Source organism: Pteropus vampyrus, unplaced genomic scaffold, assembly GCF_000151845.1.
Source record: "Pteropus vampyrus isolate Shadow unplaced genomic scaffold, Pvam_2.0 Scaffold14, whole genome shotgun sequence".
In the NCBI taxonomy this organism is placed as follows: domain Eukaryota; kingdom Metazoa; phylum Chordata; class Mammalia; order Chiroptera; family Pteropodidae; genus Pteropus; species Pteropus vampyrus.
Genome location: NW_011888795.1, coordinates 13,465,004 through 13,482,420, shown reverse-complemented (window position 1 = coordinate 13,482,420; position 17,417 = coordinate 13,465,004). Strand labels below are relative to the sequence as shown.

The 17,417-nt window shown below is 32.2% G+C and overlaps 1 protein-coding gene across 4 annotated transcripts in view; it reads left to right on the top strand.

Annotated features, from left to right (window-relative positions):
- Positions 1-17,284, top strand: part of MFN1 (mitofusin 1) — a 29,460-nt gene extending 12,176 nt beyond the window's left edge. For all 4 annotated transcript variants that reach the window (XM_011383082.2, XM_011383074.2, XM_011383090.2 and 1 more), the window contains exons 8-18: positions 505-658; positions 775-842; positions 6,217-6,338; positions 7,985-8,111; positions 8,284-8,388; positions 8,679-8,781; positions 8,898-9,127; positions 10,053-10,205; positions 11,048-11,244; positions 13,043-13,177; positions 15,110-17,284. In XM_011383082.2, coding sequence (XP_011381384.1) covers positions 505-658; positions 775-842; positions 6,217-6,338; positions 7,985-8,111; positions 8,284-8,388; positions 8,679-8,781; positions 8,898-9,127; positions 10,053-10,205; positions 11,048-11,244; positions 13,043-13,177; positions 15,110-15,191 — 1,476 coding nt within the window. In that variant the 3' untranslated portion in view covers positions 15,192-17,284. The remainder of the gene's footprint in view (positions 1-504; positions 659-774; positions 843-6,216; positions 6,339-7,984; positions 8,112-8,283; positions 8,389-8,678; positions 8,782-8,897; positions 9,128-10,052; positions 10,206-11,047; positions 11,245-13,042; positions 13,178-15,109) is intronic.
- Positions 17,285-17,417: the final 133 nt, after the last annotated feature.

Genomic DNA, 17,417 nt, shown 5'->3' with positions numbered 1-17,417 from the left:
AAATTTATTGTAGCACTTATTTCCTAATTTCAAAAGTATTAAAAGCCTCATTGGAGAAAATTTGGAAAATAAGAAAAGTATAAGGAAGGAATTAAAATGCTACCCATTCTTGTGAGTGTTGGCCTGCATGCCACCTATTAATTTACATAAATATATACACATTTCTTTTTTGTTATGTAATCATGTACATCCTTAATACAGAATTAGCAACTTCTTCCCATGCCATTAAGTACTAATATTTGTCTATGATATGTTTCATAATGGTTGCATAGAATTTGATGGTCCATCAGAATTTTAAAGTAAATGTTCAAAGGGAGAATCATTTAAATTAAGAGACAGATTTCCTTTCACTAAGTATCAAACTTTATTAGAATTATAATTAGGATTTGTTAAGTATATGGGAACTATTGCTATGATATCACTATAAATGGAGTTTAGTATAGGCCTGTAGCTGTTATTTTTGTTTAATTGTTAGAATTGTTTTAATACCCTGTTTTTCTCTAGGTACGCAGACAGCACATGGAAAGATGCCTACATTTCTTGGTGGAGGAGCTCAGAGTTGTAGATCCTTCAGAAGCACGAAATCGTATCTTCTTTGTTTCCGCAAAGGAAGTTCTTAATGCTAGAATGCACAAAGCACAGGGGATGCCAGAAGGTGGTATGTATTCATTATAGATTTCCTTTTAAAATACAAGTGTAGGTTATAAAAACAGTATGCTAGAAATCCCACCTTGTTATGTATTGGGTTTTTTAATCTTCACCTGACTATTACAGGTGGGGCACTTGCGGAAGGATTTCAGGCAAGATTACAAGAGTTTCAGAATTTTGAACAAATCTTTGAGGTAGGAATTTTGTGAATGTATTGGCTAATGTAAGACCCTAACGTTGGTTGGAGAGTGATCATAATGTTCTATTTTCACAATTTTTCTTTGTCAATAACTTTACTGTTATTTAGTGTAGTTACACAACAAGTGAAGCAAGGAAGGTTCGAAGAAAGGAATTCCCTGCAAAATGGATGATACGTAAGAAATGAGAATTAAAGATTGTAATTTCTTTCTTGATCATTTTCCTTATGTATTTGTATTTCAATGAGAAACACTTTAATATTGCTTGTGTTTTACATTGAGGGAACTTCTCTATAGTCAGTAATTTGAGGCAAGATTAAACAAACGTAATGGCTATTGGTATGGAATAGAAAGAGCATAGTGAAGATCATTTTTTCTTTTGTACCATAGTATTTATAGACAGGTATAGAACATAGTTAATGTCATTTGATGGAAGTTTATTACATTTCTAAACTTGTTGCTTGTTAATTCTCCACACTTTATGTCAAATGTCCTGAACACGTGAATGAATACAAAAATAACTAAGATACAGATGCTGTACCTTAGGAATGTGGTAGGAATTACTGAGGCACGTGAAAAGCTAATGTGTGTGCAGCATTGGGGAGGGAGGATACTTCTTTATGTTTTGGTGTAGTTTTATTCAGAGACATTAAAATTCATCCTGCATTTGACTCAAAAGTTCTTTAGGTGTTAAAAGACACAGATAATAAAAGACATCTAAACTCTTATTTAGCTCTGTTTATCTCTGCTTAGATTATATATCCTTTTCACCCACAAATGAACACAGAAACTGCAGAACTTAAAAACTTCCATTTGTACTTATTCTTCCTTAAAAGCAGTAACTGCCTTAATAGTAAGGACATGAATGTTAAATGTACTGGGCAGAATTTTTTTAATTAAACATTTGTTCACTATCCCCCATCTTTAATTTGATGAGAAGCAGATTATTAGGTAGATGAAGACAAAGAGTTTAAGGAAGAAAAATCCAATACCAGCTATCTTGGTGAGATCTGATTATTCAGAGGCTCCTGGAGTATCAACAAATATCTTCTCAAGCTAGGCTATAGGATACATGAAGTCCTAGTTACCTAAAGACCATTGTTATCTGTTTATTTTCTTTCTTTAGCTTTCACAAGAGATTTGATGCTCTCCTCACTCTTATCAGTTATTTTATCCATAGGGAAAATATTGGGGAGAGGATCTGTTCTGTTTCCCTTGTCCTTCCTTACTTACTGACCTTTTCTTCCTTCCTTTCCTTCTTTTCTCCATTTCCTTCTCTTGTCTTTCCTTTCTTGTTTGTCATCAATTTCTGCTACCAGATCATATACTCTTCCATTATACATTTGTATCTTTTTCATATTGGTTTCTGGTACAGTTTTTGCTTTCCCAGCATATCTCCTTGAAGAGGTGGGAATGAGAAGAATAAAAAATGTACTATAGAGTGCTGGTTCCCAAACCTGGCTGATCTTGAGAATCGCATGAGATACTTTAGAGATCTGCAGATTCCTGACCTATCCTGGTTGCACTAGGATGGACCTAGAAATCTGTATAAATTCAAAGCTTTCCAAGTGATTGTAATAATCATGCAGACTTGGGAACTGTTCTTTTTAATGTTTGTAGGAGAAAATTGGGAGTTTACTTTTTTTTTAATCAGAAAGTCCATTTGGGGATCTAAAAATTATATACAGAAAAAAAAACTGTTTATGAGCAAGAACTTTTAAATAAACTCATGGAAAATGTCAGGATTTAAAATTTGAAATGTGATGTGGTTCCATAGAGTAGTGGTTAGCACGTCCGCTTTACATGCAGAAGGCCCTGGGTTTGAGCCCCAGCGGAGCCACAGTCCATACCCCGGGCACGCCAGGCTCCGGGTACGCCAGGCCCTGGTTTTGTGCTGTGAGCTCGTGGGAAGAGACGCCCCGTCTTCAGAGATCCATAGGTCAGGGGTGGAAGTGTGTGTGGGGGGTGGGGGCGGGGCAGGGATTAAAAATCTAAAAAAAAGAAATTAAAAAAACAATTTGAACTATTTGTTTAATAGAAACTATCATAGATCTAAAATGAGAATCAGCCAGAAATTATATGAATTTACCTGAAGAAATGATCAAATAGGCCAAGAATTTTGTCTGGATGTCCAAAGCATTTTAAATGAAATTGTGGTTTGCTTTTTGTTCTTTAAGGAAGACGTTAGGGCTATGAAATTGTCTTTGTAGCTTTGGACTATATTTTGGACTATATTCCATGGATTTCAGTATCCAGTTTAGTTTTCATTGTTTGTTTTTAATTATAGCTTTTGGAATTTCTTATTAAAATGCAGGAGTTAAAATTCAGATGTTTTAATTCTTTTCATCAACTTTTAGTTGTTTCTTGGATTCTTTGCATTGTGATCACCAGATACAGCCTTTATACACAATTTTCTCTTCATTTTTAGAATTCCCTTTTTTTATAGTCTTATGTGATGATTTTTGTGAAAAGAAAAACTGTACCAACCTTGTTTTTATCAAAACTGTCTGATTTTTGCCATGGACTTCTTTGAGATTCATTTGGTTCAAAGGAGCTAAATATTAATGAACATGTAGAATACTGAGTTAAACAAGGCTTGGAAATTAAATCAGGTAAAATCAATCAAGAATCGTTGATTCTATTAATATGTTTTCTTGTTTTCAATCTCTGGACAGGTGTATATTCTAAATGCCATTTAGAAATCTAAATTTCTTTGCTTTAATATTTGGCTATTAACTATTTTTAATAGTTTTGGTTGTGTAAAAAAACATATGTATATATATATAGACATTTATCTGAATGGAGTATAAGAGAAGGAAAGGTAAACAAATGAGGCTGAATGTTAACATTTAGTGTAAGTTGAGAATGGTGAATGTTATGTTATTGAATGTTTGGGATCTGTTATCAAGGGGTCTTGACGACATTTTACATTTTAATTACACATAAATATTAATATTTACATATGTGTAGCTATGTATGATTAATTACCAGCTGGTTTCTTTAGATGTTATTATAAAATCAGAAAACTATCTTAATTGAGATATGGTTATTGTTACAACTTATCTTTTATAAGTTGTAAAACAGTCTACAACATACATTGACAAAATGGAATTGAAATTGGTTTGGTGTAGTATTTTAAACTTTTCCTTGGAAAATTAGAGTACCTGATAAAATAAGTCTTGGAACAGCTGCACACTATATATATTCCCCATGGAGATTTATAAGCATATTATGTCGATTGAGGACTCTGAGAAATACTTCAATAAAGAAGCTTTAAATTAGCATTTCCCAAACATTTCAGAATAAAGTATTTCTTTTTCAGGTTGACTCGATGTTTTTCTGATCAGTGAGAACATCAGTGTGGATACTTTTTAATTAGAACAAGATTGCCTATTCTTTATACTTACTCATCATTGTATATTTTTGAATGAAGGAGTAATTTTTATATTGCCTAATAACTTTTGGAGATCTTTTTTTTCTGTCTAGTCTAGCTCTAATACTGTGCTGTTATCTACAAATTTGGGGTCTTCATTGCTGAGATCTAGATCTACTTCATCGAGGAACAGAATTTCTTCTAACCTTTTTTTTTAAAAATATTTTTATGCTTTTGTTATAATTGTTTATGGAGGTTAATTTAGCAGTTTATGAAACGGATATTTAAAGTAAAACTTACGTTTTGTTTTAATTGTTTAAAAAATAAGCAGTTTACACTTCTTACACAATGTTTAATATTGTGTAGGTGTTAGTGGGTTTTGCTTTGGCATGTACAGAACAGGAATGCTGTAACTTCCTACCACAAATCTCCTCAGGATTTGTGATGTGCAGTGATGTATAAATGAGCTTAACCACAAGCAAAAGTGAGGCTATGCAATGGAAAAAAGTAATGGTCTCTGAGATAAGGCTTTATAAACTGTTAACTAAATGAATTAACCTCATGAGCTCTATAGCTAAATAACAATTTGTTTTGTGTTCTATACCTTGAACAAAATACTGAAAAGAGAAGTTAAAATGGCAAAAAAGATTTTAAAAGTCTTTTCTATCTTAATGAAGTGAACAAATAATCATTTTAGAGACACGAAGCCTAGGCCTAGGTTATAAATAGTGCATTGGATGAATGTGTTACATACTGAATTCGAGATAGTAAGTATAGGACTAGAGTTTGAAGTGAATACCCTTTAAAACCTGAAAGCTATTTATTTTAATGAAGGATAGTAATTACTATAGGAAGTAATGACCACAATTTTGTACTAGTTATATGTATAAAGAGATTCAAGAAGTTGAATCCAAAGAAATATTGGAGTTGGGGTATATCTCTACATTTTAAAAGTTTGTCATAGAACATAAGCATAGCCTCTTACAAAACATCTATTATAGTTTTTGATGTTGTAACCCAGATCAACATTCTTTGATTGTTCAAAGACTAGATAGTATTCCTCTGTAAATACTTGTAGTTTTCAATGTTATGTCAATTTCTATGAGGTAAAAATGAAAGGCTGATTTTAATTTAATAATTTTGCAAACATTCAATGATGACTCACCATAAATATTTTAAATAAAAAAGAATATGCACATATATTGAAATTGAAGCCAAAATTTTGCAGAATAAATATCTATCACTATATGTGATGCACTCTGATATATTCTCTTCTATTTAAAAAGACTTTGGTCATGAAACAAACTGATTTGTACAGCTATTAACATGATGAGCAGCATTTAGCTTGAAAATGAAACAAACGAGATAAGGTATCATTGGGACTTGTATACACACACTATAGACCAATGACAATAACAGGATTATTTTTGAAATACCTGTAGGTATTTTTCCATAAACAATTAAAAATATTACTTAGATTGTTACTTGTTAAAAGAGTAGTTTTCAAATTGTTCAGGTTTTAATCTGTAAAAGTCCTTTTTAATAACCTATGTGAATGATATTCAACTAATTTTAATATGGTGGAATTTAATTCATAACTCAATTAAAAACTATATAGATTATTGTAAGTATGAGAAAATCAAGATAGATTAGAAGTAGATTAAAGACAATACAAATAAAATTAGTAATTCTAAAGGAAAAACTTTTTCTAACATTGAAAGTAGTACCCTGTTTATTTTTTAATATAGTTAAAAACCATTGCACATTACTGTGTAAAATTACACAAAGATATGAACTTGCTGTTTTAAAGCCCTTTTTACTTTTGAATCTTTGTAATTTTTTTAACCTTTGCAATTTTAAGTTGTGTTTATCATGCATTTATTTTCTATCTTTATTTCTGTTTTGGTTAAAGTTATAAACAGCAAGTTTTTGTGTTTAAATTCCTAAAAATATTGGGATGGAATTACAGTAATGTGTTATGGCTTGGGCCCCTCGCAGGAGTGTATCTCGCAGTCAGCAGTGAAAACAAAGTTTGAACAGCACACTATCAGAGCTAAACAGATACTAGATACTGTGAAAAACATAATGGATTCAGTAAACGTGGCAGCAGCAGAGAAAAGGTATGAATTCATTTTATTGCAAAATAAAAATGTAACTGTCCATGTGAATTCCTTAAACTAAGGTTTTAAATTTTATAAATACTTTTTCTTCTAAAATCAACCTTGTGGGTTTAACTGATGCCTACTTGCATGTTTTTAAGTGAATATTTTAAAGTAAATATTTATTCCACAACCTTGAACACATCATTTACAATCCCTGGATCTTGGTATTATTGTTTATGAGTTGTGGTTTTAAAATGTTTAATGGCTTTAAAATATTTTTAAAGCAGTGGAAGAACCATTTCTTCAAGTTGAATTTTTTAAAGTCCGAAACAGATGACGCTCTTTTTTTACATTGAACTTAGGAGCTATATTTTATGTATTCATACCTTAAAATCATTTTTTATGCCAGTTGTGGTTTTTATCAGCTGGTAAATAAACAAGGTGAGTATACCTGCCAGCCAGAAAGTCAATTTGGTAAGCACTACCCTATATGTCATACTATACTGTGCCATTTTATTCATTTATTACTTTATAAAGATAGGAATGAGTACATGGAAGTGTCAACACTATTGAAGAAAAGAGTAATTCTTACAACCTTAGTACACTTGAAACAAAGATCAGGATGTTATTAGATGTGTCAAACATAATCTTAAGACTCAATTGAACCTTTATTGGGCTTAAGCAAAACAAAAGAAAGATATAAAACATTAAAGATTAAGTTCAAGATGACATATAATTGAGAATTTTGAATGTGTATTTGATATTGCTGGGAACAAAACTTAGCTCATATCTAAGTCTATTGCCTAATTTCAACACTTTTGCAAGAATGTATTATCTGCAAAATTAGAGAATTTCCAGACTATAAAACAAAACAGCAAGAACCCAGTCTGATCTCAGCCTTGTGCATTATTTCTGTATAATGAGATTGTGTTGTCATTTATGTCCCTTTCAGCTCAATTGCTTTATTACACTAGCCAAAGTAAGTATTTGGTCCACTGGATTGACCTTATTATTGATTTTTTAAAATATAGGACATTGGACTAATAATGGTACAAAGATGCGATTTGGGGACAGTTTGTATCATCAGAATGTCTTGGGAACACTTAATTAGAGATGATCTTAAAAGGATCGCAGGCCTTTTTTTCCCCTATATCAATCACAGGTTGACAAATTTTCTGTAATGTCCAGATAGAAAATATTGTAGCCTTGTGGGCCGTACTTTCTCTGGCAACTACTCAATTCTGCGTTTTAGAGCAAAAGCAGCTATCTAGACAATAGATAAATGAATGAGCACAGCTATATTCTAATAAAACTTTTGAAAAAAACACTAGCAAATGGCTGGATTTGGCTTGCAGGATGCCATTTGCTGGCCCTTGTTTATTAAGTAGAGTTAATATTGATTTCTATAAATATCTATGAAGTGTTTGGAGACTTAGAATCCTTATTAATCCTTTGTAGGACTCAAGTGTCACATGGGCAGAGAAACAAAGTAGTTCATATCCAGTCATCTCTAAGTGAAATATTTGAATCCTTTTTGATGTTGAAATGAGATTTTTTTCTTGTATCATGCTAACAGATGGTTTAACACATAATTGACTGCCCTTGCTTAATTGTTTTGGAATTTTAAGGTACCTGAATGTTAATTACTTTTCATACTATAATAGGGTTTATTCAATGGAAGAGAGGGAAGACCAAATTGATAGACTGGACTTTATCCGCAACCAAATGAACCTTTTAACACTGGATGTTAAGAAAAAAATCAGAGAGGTTACAGAGGAGGTGGCAAATAAGGTAGGTAAAAGTAACTTCATGATTAGAAGACAGAATGGAAATACTTTTAATAATGCTAAAAATGTTACCCTTATTGCCTTAAAGGAATATTTTAAGTTTTTTCAATTTGATTTTTTGAGTGGTTGATAATCTTATTTAATTTTTTTACTCTTGATTATTTTTGTATTTTCAGGTTTCCTGTGCAATGACAGATGAAATTTGTCGACTCTCTGTTTTGGTTGATGAATTTTGTTCTGAGTTTCATCCTACTCCAAGTGTATTGAAAGTATATAAAAATGTAAGTTAAATTGTAGTTAGAAGTTATTCACATAATTTCCTCACCGTATTCTTCACTCTTATGTAGGGTTTGTCCATTTAAGTGTCTTTATTGCAATCAGTACGTGATAGAACTGTTAACATCTCTTGTGTACTTTTATAATAAATGTAAATTATCTTGTATATAAGGTGAACAGCAAAGTTATCCTTTTAGAATAAGGTCATTTTAGTACTTAACTACATTTTTAAAGTTTTTATAAAATCTGCTTAATATTTTAGAGAAAAAATGTGGACATTTATTGTTTTTAACAGGAGTTAAATAAGCACATAGAAGATGGTATGGGAAGGAATTTGGCTGATAGATGCACCAATGAAGTCAACACTTCAATGCTTCAATCCCAGCAAGAAATTATTGGTAATATTTATGGCTACAAGTGCATGTGATTTATTTTCCTTTAGATATTTTATAAAGTGTAAAACAGTATTTACTATCGTTTCTTAAAATAAATGTCGTAATTTTGTTCTTTCTAGAAAATTTGAAGCCATTACTTCCAGCTGGTATACAGAATAAACTACATACACTGGTTCCTTGCAAGAAATTTGATCTCAGCTATGACCTGAATTGCCACAAGTTATGTTCAGATTTTCAAGAGGATATTGTATTTCGTTTTTCCTTGGGCTGGTCTTCCCTTGTCCATCGTTTCTTGGGGCCTACGAATGCTCAGAGGGTGCTTCTAGGCTTATCAGAACCTATCTTTCAGGTATTGGTTTTTTTGTTTTATTTTTTTGTCTTAAGGCTTTTTATCAGATGTTTATTGCTGTACTACTACACAGATATGTGTCTTTGATTCTACCAGTTGAAATTCTCTTTTTTTATTTTGTTTATGTGGTTGTCTTGAGTATATACCTAGGGGTGAAATTGCTGAACTATATGGCAATTCCATGTTTAACTTTCTGAGGAACTACCAAACTTTTCCATTGCGGCTGCACTAGCAACGTGTTAAGGTTCTGTTTCTCAGCATTCTCATCCAGACTTGTTATTGTCTGTCTGTTTTATTCTAGTGGACGTGAAGTGTTACTTCATTGTAGTTTTGATTGTATTTCCTAAATGACTACTGATTCTGAACATCTTTTCATGGCTTTTAGCTGTTCTGTCTATTCATACCATTTGTTCAATCTTTATTTGGGTTATTTGGCTTCTTATTGACTTCTAGAAGTTCTTTATATATTCTAGATATGAGTCCTTTATTGGATATGTGGCTTCCAAATGTGTTTTTCTAATCTGTGGCTTGTCTTTTAATTTTCTTATGTATTTTTAAGTGTAAAAGTTTAATTTTGAAGTCCAGTTTTTTTTTTAAAGGATTGTGTTTCTGGTGTGAGAAATTTTTTTAAATATAGTTTTAATTTCTTTTGAGAATTGTGGGCCTACTGTTACTGGTAGACTCATTGTATATTATGAAAATTCATTATTCTTTACGATATCAGTCATAGAAAATAGTTTCATAGAAAATGTTTCATTGCATTTCTATTTTCTTCATATATTTATGGTATACTAATTAATTGGAGTCATTCTTTTCATTGATTTACTACTATAATTTTAAAAGAAATGCAATAGAATTTTGTAAACATAACTATTTCATTTGTGGTTGTTTAACTGTAATGATCATTTTTTCCCAACCTTATTAGCTCCCCAGATCTTTAGCTTCTACTCCCACTGCTCCCACCAATCCAGCAATGCCAGATAATGCATCACAGGAAGAACTCATGGTTACCTTAATAACAGGATTAGCCTCTCTTACATCTAGAACATCTGTGGGCATCATCGTTGTTGGAGGAGTGGTAAGAAGCAGTACTTTTTAGTATAATGAAATTTGAAATTTTTGCAAAGCTGTCTGCTAGATCACAAAGAGAAAGGTATATTTCTGTTTGCAAGATCTACAAAATGACAAAGTTGTAGGTTAAAATTAATGAATGAAGAAGAGTTCATAAGCCTACTCTTAAATTTTTAAGAATATTTATTTATATACTTTTAAATTTAAATATAATTTACCTATATGACATTGTATTTTAGGTATACAACATAATGATTAGATATATATATGTATATACTGTGAAATGATTACCACAATCTAAATTTTTTAAAAATCCATCTTTAGAAAAGAAACACCACCAATTAGCTAGTCCTTAAAACAATGCTTTCTGACTATTTTCCCATCACAGCACACAAAGAAATAATATTTGTACATTGGAGTAACAAGAATGATCCAAGTTCCTTATGTAGCTTTCTTTGACTACCAAAAGGATCTGCCTTAAAATATTAATGATTACTTCTAGTAGTAGTTCTTATCTGTTAAATAAAATTTCCCATCATTAACAGCATAGATTTACATATTTTGGTTTTTAAAACCTCTGACCTAAAAGAAATTAACCTCCCTCTTTTGAGATACATTGAATCAACTTACCAAATGTCTGGCACATTATCAGAGTTCTTGTCTGATATTTATATGCCATTCATTTTCAGCTTGTTTGGTTTCTAATAACTTCAGATTTTCATAGAGAAGGAATATGCATTTTTAAAAAATGGATCTGACTCAAAGATTTGTAGGGAACTGATGCCTCTTAATACAATCTCCCTAGTGGTGTTTTTCTTTCTCAAAATAAGTTGCAAATTTATGTTACAGATTTGGAAAACGGTAGGCTGGAAACTCATATCTGTTTCATTAAGTATGTATGGAGCTTTGTATCTTTATGAAAGGCTAACCTGGACTACCCGTGCCAAAGAGAGAGCCTTTAAACAGCAGTTTGTGAACTATGCAACTGAAAAACTGCAGATGATTGTGAGTTTCACGAGCGCAAACTGCAGCCATCAAGTACAACAGTGAGTTGAACACTTTATCTTTGGTTTAAAAAAAAAGTTCATTGAAGTATGATATTACATGCAGAAAATGCACAAATAAGAGTATAGCTCAAAGTATTATCACAATGTGAACACATTTTGTTATCATAAACACCTGGGTCTACCAAGTGTCTTCTTTTATATATCTTAAGTATTTGTTTCATTGATTTAGTAAAAATATATAGAACTTCAGTAGAGTCAGTGCATAATATTCTGTATTTAGATGCTACTGAGAAGCGAGTTAAAAAGTTCACTGAGCTAAAGATGATTGCAGTTTAATTGAAGAAATAATGTGCATAATTATAATAAAAGGCGAAAAGATAGATAATATGAGAGCCTCTCACTATGTGAGACTCTAGAATCTGATATGTTAAAGGCTAGTGGATCAATAAAGGTTTCCTGGAGGAGGGGTGGAATGGACACAATAAGATCTAGGCAGAGAAAACAGCCCAAACCAAAGGCAAGAGGGTAGAGGAAAAGGAATGTGTTCAGAAACATGAGAGAATTTTGGTGAAAGGCGTGTATATAAGGGGGATACATTCGAGTGTAAACATTAAGACGGGGTTGAATAATTAGGACTCCTCGGAGTGATAGCATTATTATTTAGCTTTGAACAAATAATTTTACGGTGGTATGGTGTGTATAGAATGGTTTAGATTAAGGAGACAAGAATTTGCAGAGAGATTATACTGTTTTCAGACAAAAGATGAAAGCCTGTTCTAACAGCTACTGAGAATAGAAACAATGAGAGCGTGTATTTGAGACCACTGAATTAGTTCATTCATTCATTCACCAAATATTTATTGAACTCCTGTTTTATATAATAGTTTTAATTTTATACTAAGGAAGAGCTTTCTTCTAAGGAAGATACTTAGACCTCTAACACAAATCAGCTGATGGTCTCATACATAAAAACAAAATTAATGAAGCTTTCTATTCATCTCATCATCAAACGTTTATTAATTGCCTACCATGTAATAACAACTTTGCTAGAGGTTATGGTAAATAAAAAGTTAAAGATGACTTAATTCTCTTCCTTAGAGGGCTCCACACTCTAATGGAGGCAACCTTAACTAATTACTCAGGTAAAATAATATTAGCTAAATACTACGTTAATAAAATATGCTTTGTCAAATGTTGGTAATTGATGGGACGTGGAGAAAATGGTGAGGAAAAAGACCAGGGCAAAGATGAAGATAAACAGAATAGTTGCAGAAAAAAATGAGTCAGTCAATCATATTCCGGAGATATACACCTACTGGGCATGCTCCTAGTTGCAGAATATGAACATAATGTTTGCCAAAGCAAACCTATTAACTAGGACACAAAATAAATATAACCCTTTGGTTTAGAAACATGGTTAAATGTTGCTATGATTTAAAGATTTTTGCCTGTCATGGGAGTTCATGAAATTTTCTTTCCCTTTCTCAGTAATTATTTTTATGGGAAGGAGACAGGAGTAAAGCTTATTGTGCTTCTGAAGAAATATATCCATCTTTTGCCTTTTTATAGCTTATTCATATTCACAACCATGTAGCAGAGGTAATATAGCCTGTTGAGCATTGGTTTTGAGGACAGATGAAATTAAACCGACGGTCATATTACGCTTACAAGTGCTATTCCAACTTCTCTTACCATTCTTAGTACTTCTTATGCTTTGATACCTTATGTTTTAAGTATTTTTTAAACTTGTGATCTCCTTTTTATATAAGCTTAAAATAAAGCCTATTCATTTTGAAAGACATTCATGACTGCTGATAAAATTGTCTTTTATTTTTAGGGAAATGGCAACCACTTTTGCTCGCCTCTGCCAACAAGTTGATATTACACAAAGACATCTAGAAGAAGAAATTGCTAGATTTTCCAAAGAGATAGATCAATTGGAAGACATACAGAAAAATTCAAAGCTTTTAAGGTATTTGAACCATTTTTCTCAATAATATAAACATTTATTGCTCTCATTACTCAAATATAATTATGTAAAATCACTATAGCATTTTTGTTAAAACTTTTAGCTTTCTATGTTGGCTAAATTATAATTTCTCATATTTCCATAGTTTTGCAACTTCAGTGAAAGCTAATTTTAACAAGATAAATCTGAAGTAAAGGGAGTTTTTTATATCTAAACTTAACAACTGTTAAGCTATATTAGTCCTTTTTGAAAGCACAAGTTCTGTAATTAAGAGTTTTTAGTCCTGTATATATCCAAGACCCATAACTTCCATTCTCATTGAGGACTATTGGGGATGCTTAAATTTGAAACAGCAAAGGTAAGCAAAATATCCTACTATAATGTGGAATTCTGGTTTAATATGATTTATCATAGATTCTTTGAGGTATAAATAAATTTAGCTTTTGAGGACAAGACCAAAAGTATCACCATATCTATACTTCTTGGCAGTTCTTAACTTTCAGCTTTATTACCTATTTGCTGGTTCATGAGTCTGAGACAATCACTAAGTATCATTTAATCCTTGCTGCTACATACCAAGATACATGCTACATACAGTTGCCTACATAAGAGCAGTTTGCAATGTCTGAAAATTGGAGAGATGGTCCTTGTGACCTGAATTTTGAGACATGTATTTAAAACAACTGTGATAGTATATCTTTCCATGGTGCCTAAATCTGATCTGCAGTTACATTCTCATTGTACCTTAGTTTTGGAATCTCTTAAAATGACTACCTGTCTGTTAGATCCTAGCCTGCTTTCATGCACACAGCCAAGTGAATTCCATTGCTCCTATTATAAGGTAGATCATCCCAAATACAGCCTTTGAAATTTGGTGAAACTATATCCAGTAGAAGTTTTTTTATGTGTTTTTTTTAACTTACGTAGGATTTTATTTTATTTTTTACTTTTTTTTTTTTTAAATTTTTAACATTTTATTTTTTAGTTTTTCCCTCTCCTCCCTCCCCGCTTCCCTCTGGTAACCACTAGTCCAATGTCCATGTCCATGAGTCTCTAAACCTACGTAGGATTTTAAATGGTTTCATCTTATTACAGTAAACATATATGATAAAGCAGGTTATTTATACTTATGTAGCTTTCTGATTTTGGCTGGACTCACTTGAATAAGTGAATATTTTTAATCTGCTAATTCATCTTTTTTCTAATTTTCTAAGGAAAATTTTAAATAAGAAATACCATAAAATTTGCAATCCCTAGTGTTTATATTTTAGGCTCAGCCATTCCGATAAAATTTAATTTACCTAGTACTTCAGGAGAGTTGCCTGAATAAATATACAGTGGAGTTCATATGTACATTTAACTTACATGATCTCAAGCATATGCACTCAATAACAGAACAAGACCAAGAAAAAAGGAAGAAGCTCATGCAACTGTGTGGGTGTACCATAGTATGAAAAAGGGACACACAAATCTGTGTTCCTCTGTCAGTTTTAGTTTGTTGTCCTCTCTTATTATGGACATTTGCCTGCATCAAGTATGATTCAAGTTTGATTTTATTGGTATGCCATGGGCCTTTGACATCTGTCAGCTACTTGTATACATGTATAAAACCTTATTCTATACTTTATGCTTGACTTAAAGGAAATTCAAGGACAGTTATGACTGTACATGACTTAGGCTACAAGTCCCACATAAGGTGATAGGACTCCAGTGCCTTCTATGCTTTTCATTCTTTTATGTTCTAGACATTAGAGTCTGTTTATTGTAAAGCTATAGTAGCATATATAGTAAGTACTCTAAAAAGAGTTGTTATAATCTGAATTTAGATAAATGTAGCATTACCTGGCTGGTGGTTTTTCAAGATTGTATGAAATGCATTTTTTCCTCATTGTCCTTTATGATAATTAGATTGTTTTGTTCATTTTTTTAAATTAGAAATAAAGCTGTTCAACTTAAAAACGAGCTGGAGAATTTTACTAAGCAGTTTCTACATTCAAGCAATGAAGAAGAATCCTAACCATAGAGTTTGCTTTGGTGATCATCATAGGAGAAAGTGGAACTTGGATGATTTGGGACAGTTACTATTTTTATGAAATGACTTTAAATATGAACTATATTCACTGTACCTAAGTAGCAAATTCTCATATAGATTCTGGTAATGATCTATCTCAGGGTGTTTGCATTTCTGAAGAGTGTTATAATATCTCTTTGGTTTTAACTTTGAGTAAAGAAAAGGCTAAGTTGTTTGATGTGTTAAAATAATGAATTAGTTAAAAGCAATAGAACCAACTATGTGACCCCTGAGGGGTGGGTCCTTGCTCTTAATTAGGGCTTTCTTCGTTTTTAACTCTGAAAAACTCTGCTTCCTGGTATCCAGGAGTTAGAGAATGCTCCTTTCATCTTTCTGAAAACTAATTTTTGATGCCTACTTTAATGGGAATAATCACTTCTTTGTTCTATAAATTGCGTTGCTCTAGCCACCAAGAGGGAATGTGGAATGTTCTTGAGTGTATTATTTATGCAAGTTACAGTCACTTTTGCCATTCTGGCAGGTATGTAAACCACTAATAAATACATGGTTTTTACTCCTTTTATTCCCATTAAAACCAATGTAAAGCACTATTAAGTTTTGTTATTCTAAATAGTCTCTACTGAAAGTATCTAGATCTAAATAGCTTCCTGATCTGTTTTTAAAGAAGCATTTTCAGCTTCAGCTATGACTACAGTAAGGAAAGCTTTGTATCTCAGTTTTAGGAGTAATGTTTGAAGTGATAAAAATCGCCAGAGATATAAGAGGTCTGCATTTTGGTTGGGTATAGTCATCTACAAACTGTTCTTCAGAAGGTTGGCTGAGGATACTGCTGGATTGTCCTCTCGGGGTGACTTGACTTCTTTTTGTGTGAATTTGCCAGGGCATGGTTAAAAATTATCACTGTATTTTTTAGCTTAGTGAACTGTTTATGGATTCCAGTATTGTGTGTATTGGTGTTAAAAACTAATTGAAACTTATATGGAAACATTAAAAAACAATATTCTAGGGCTTTGCTATGCAAAATGTAGTCTTGAAGACAGCCAAATCAGCATCACCTAGATGCTTATTAGAAATGCACAGTCACAAAGGACACAGTGCTCTGACCAAGTATATTCTTGTTTTTTTCTGTGGGAGGGATAACATTTCAGGCTCTTTTTCATTTTAATACTCAGTACTTTTCTGTGCCTTTAAGGCTCCTGGATGCTATTATGTCTTTTCACAAGAGGTGCAACACTATTTTTTAAGATATTTTAAGTAGAATGTAACATTATTTAGGCCATAGAAGCCTCTCAAAAATGTTTTTATATCAGATACTAGGATGCAGTGTCAAATCCAAATAAATATTAACTTATAGGTTTTATTATTGCTTTATAACCAAAAGATGGTAAAAGCCACTAACAAGTGGGATCAGGTAACAAACTGCAACATAAAAAACTGATGCCCAAGACTGCTTACTGCTAATTTGTTACAAGTTCAAGGCCTTAATCTTTACAGGAAGTACTTGAACTTTTGAAACAGCATAATGGTTTGGTATCACCTCATTAGTATACTACAGTGGTTCTTAAAGTTTGGTCCCTGAATCTACAGTATTGCTTGTAAACTTTTAAGAAATGCACATTCTTAGGTACCACCCCAGACCTACTGAATCAAACACTAGGTTTGAGGACCAGCAATCCATGTTGTAACAAGTCTTCTGGGTCATCCCGATGCATGCTAGAGTTTGGGGACTACTGGAATTGTGGTTCTGGTATAGTTTGTAGTAAATTTTCCATCACTGGTTTGAATACAGCTCTACCTGATCAAGTTTGAAAATGTATAAATACTGGAAATGGAACACTAAAATATTGAAACTCAGCCCTTATGCCTAGAGGTAAGTGTACCTACAAGCCTGTGAGTTCTACAGAAATTATGTAATTTACAGCTGATGTAGTTATTGTTCACTATGTGTTTGCAGATTTATAAACTTTGTATAACCTCAGACTTTTTACAGAACTACATTTTTATAAATATGCAAGCTTGCAAGGTAAAAATAAAACTTGTTTGCCTGATAGTCAATAAATGTAGCATTTATATTGGCATTTAGTCAGTTTTACTTTTAATTTTTACAGGAAGTGTATAAGCTACCATGAGTAGACTGGCTCTTCTTTTGGTTGCATTTACTTGTTTAGTACACCTGGCCTAATGTTGAAACTTTACTCATTCATCCTCCCC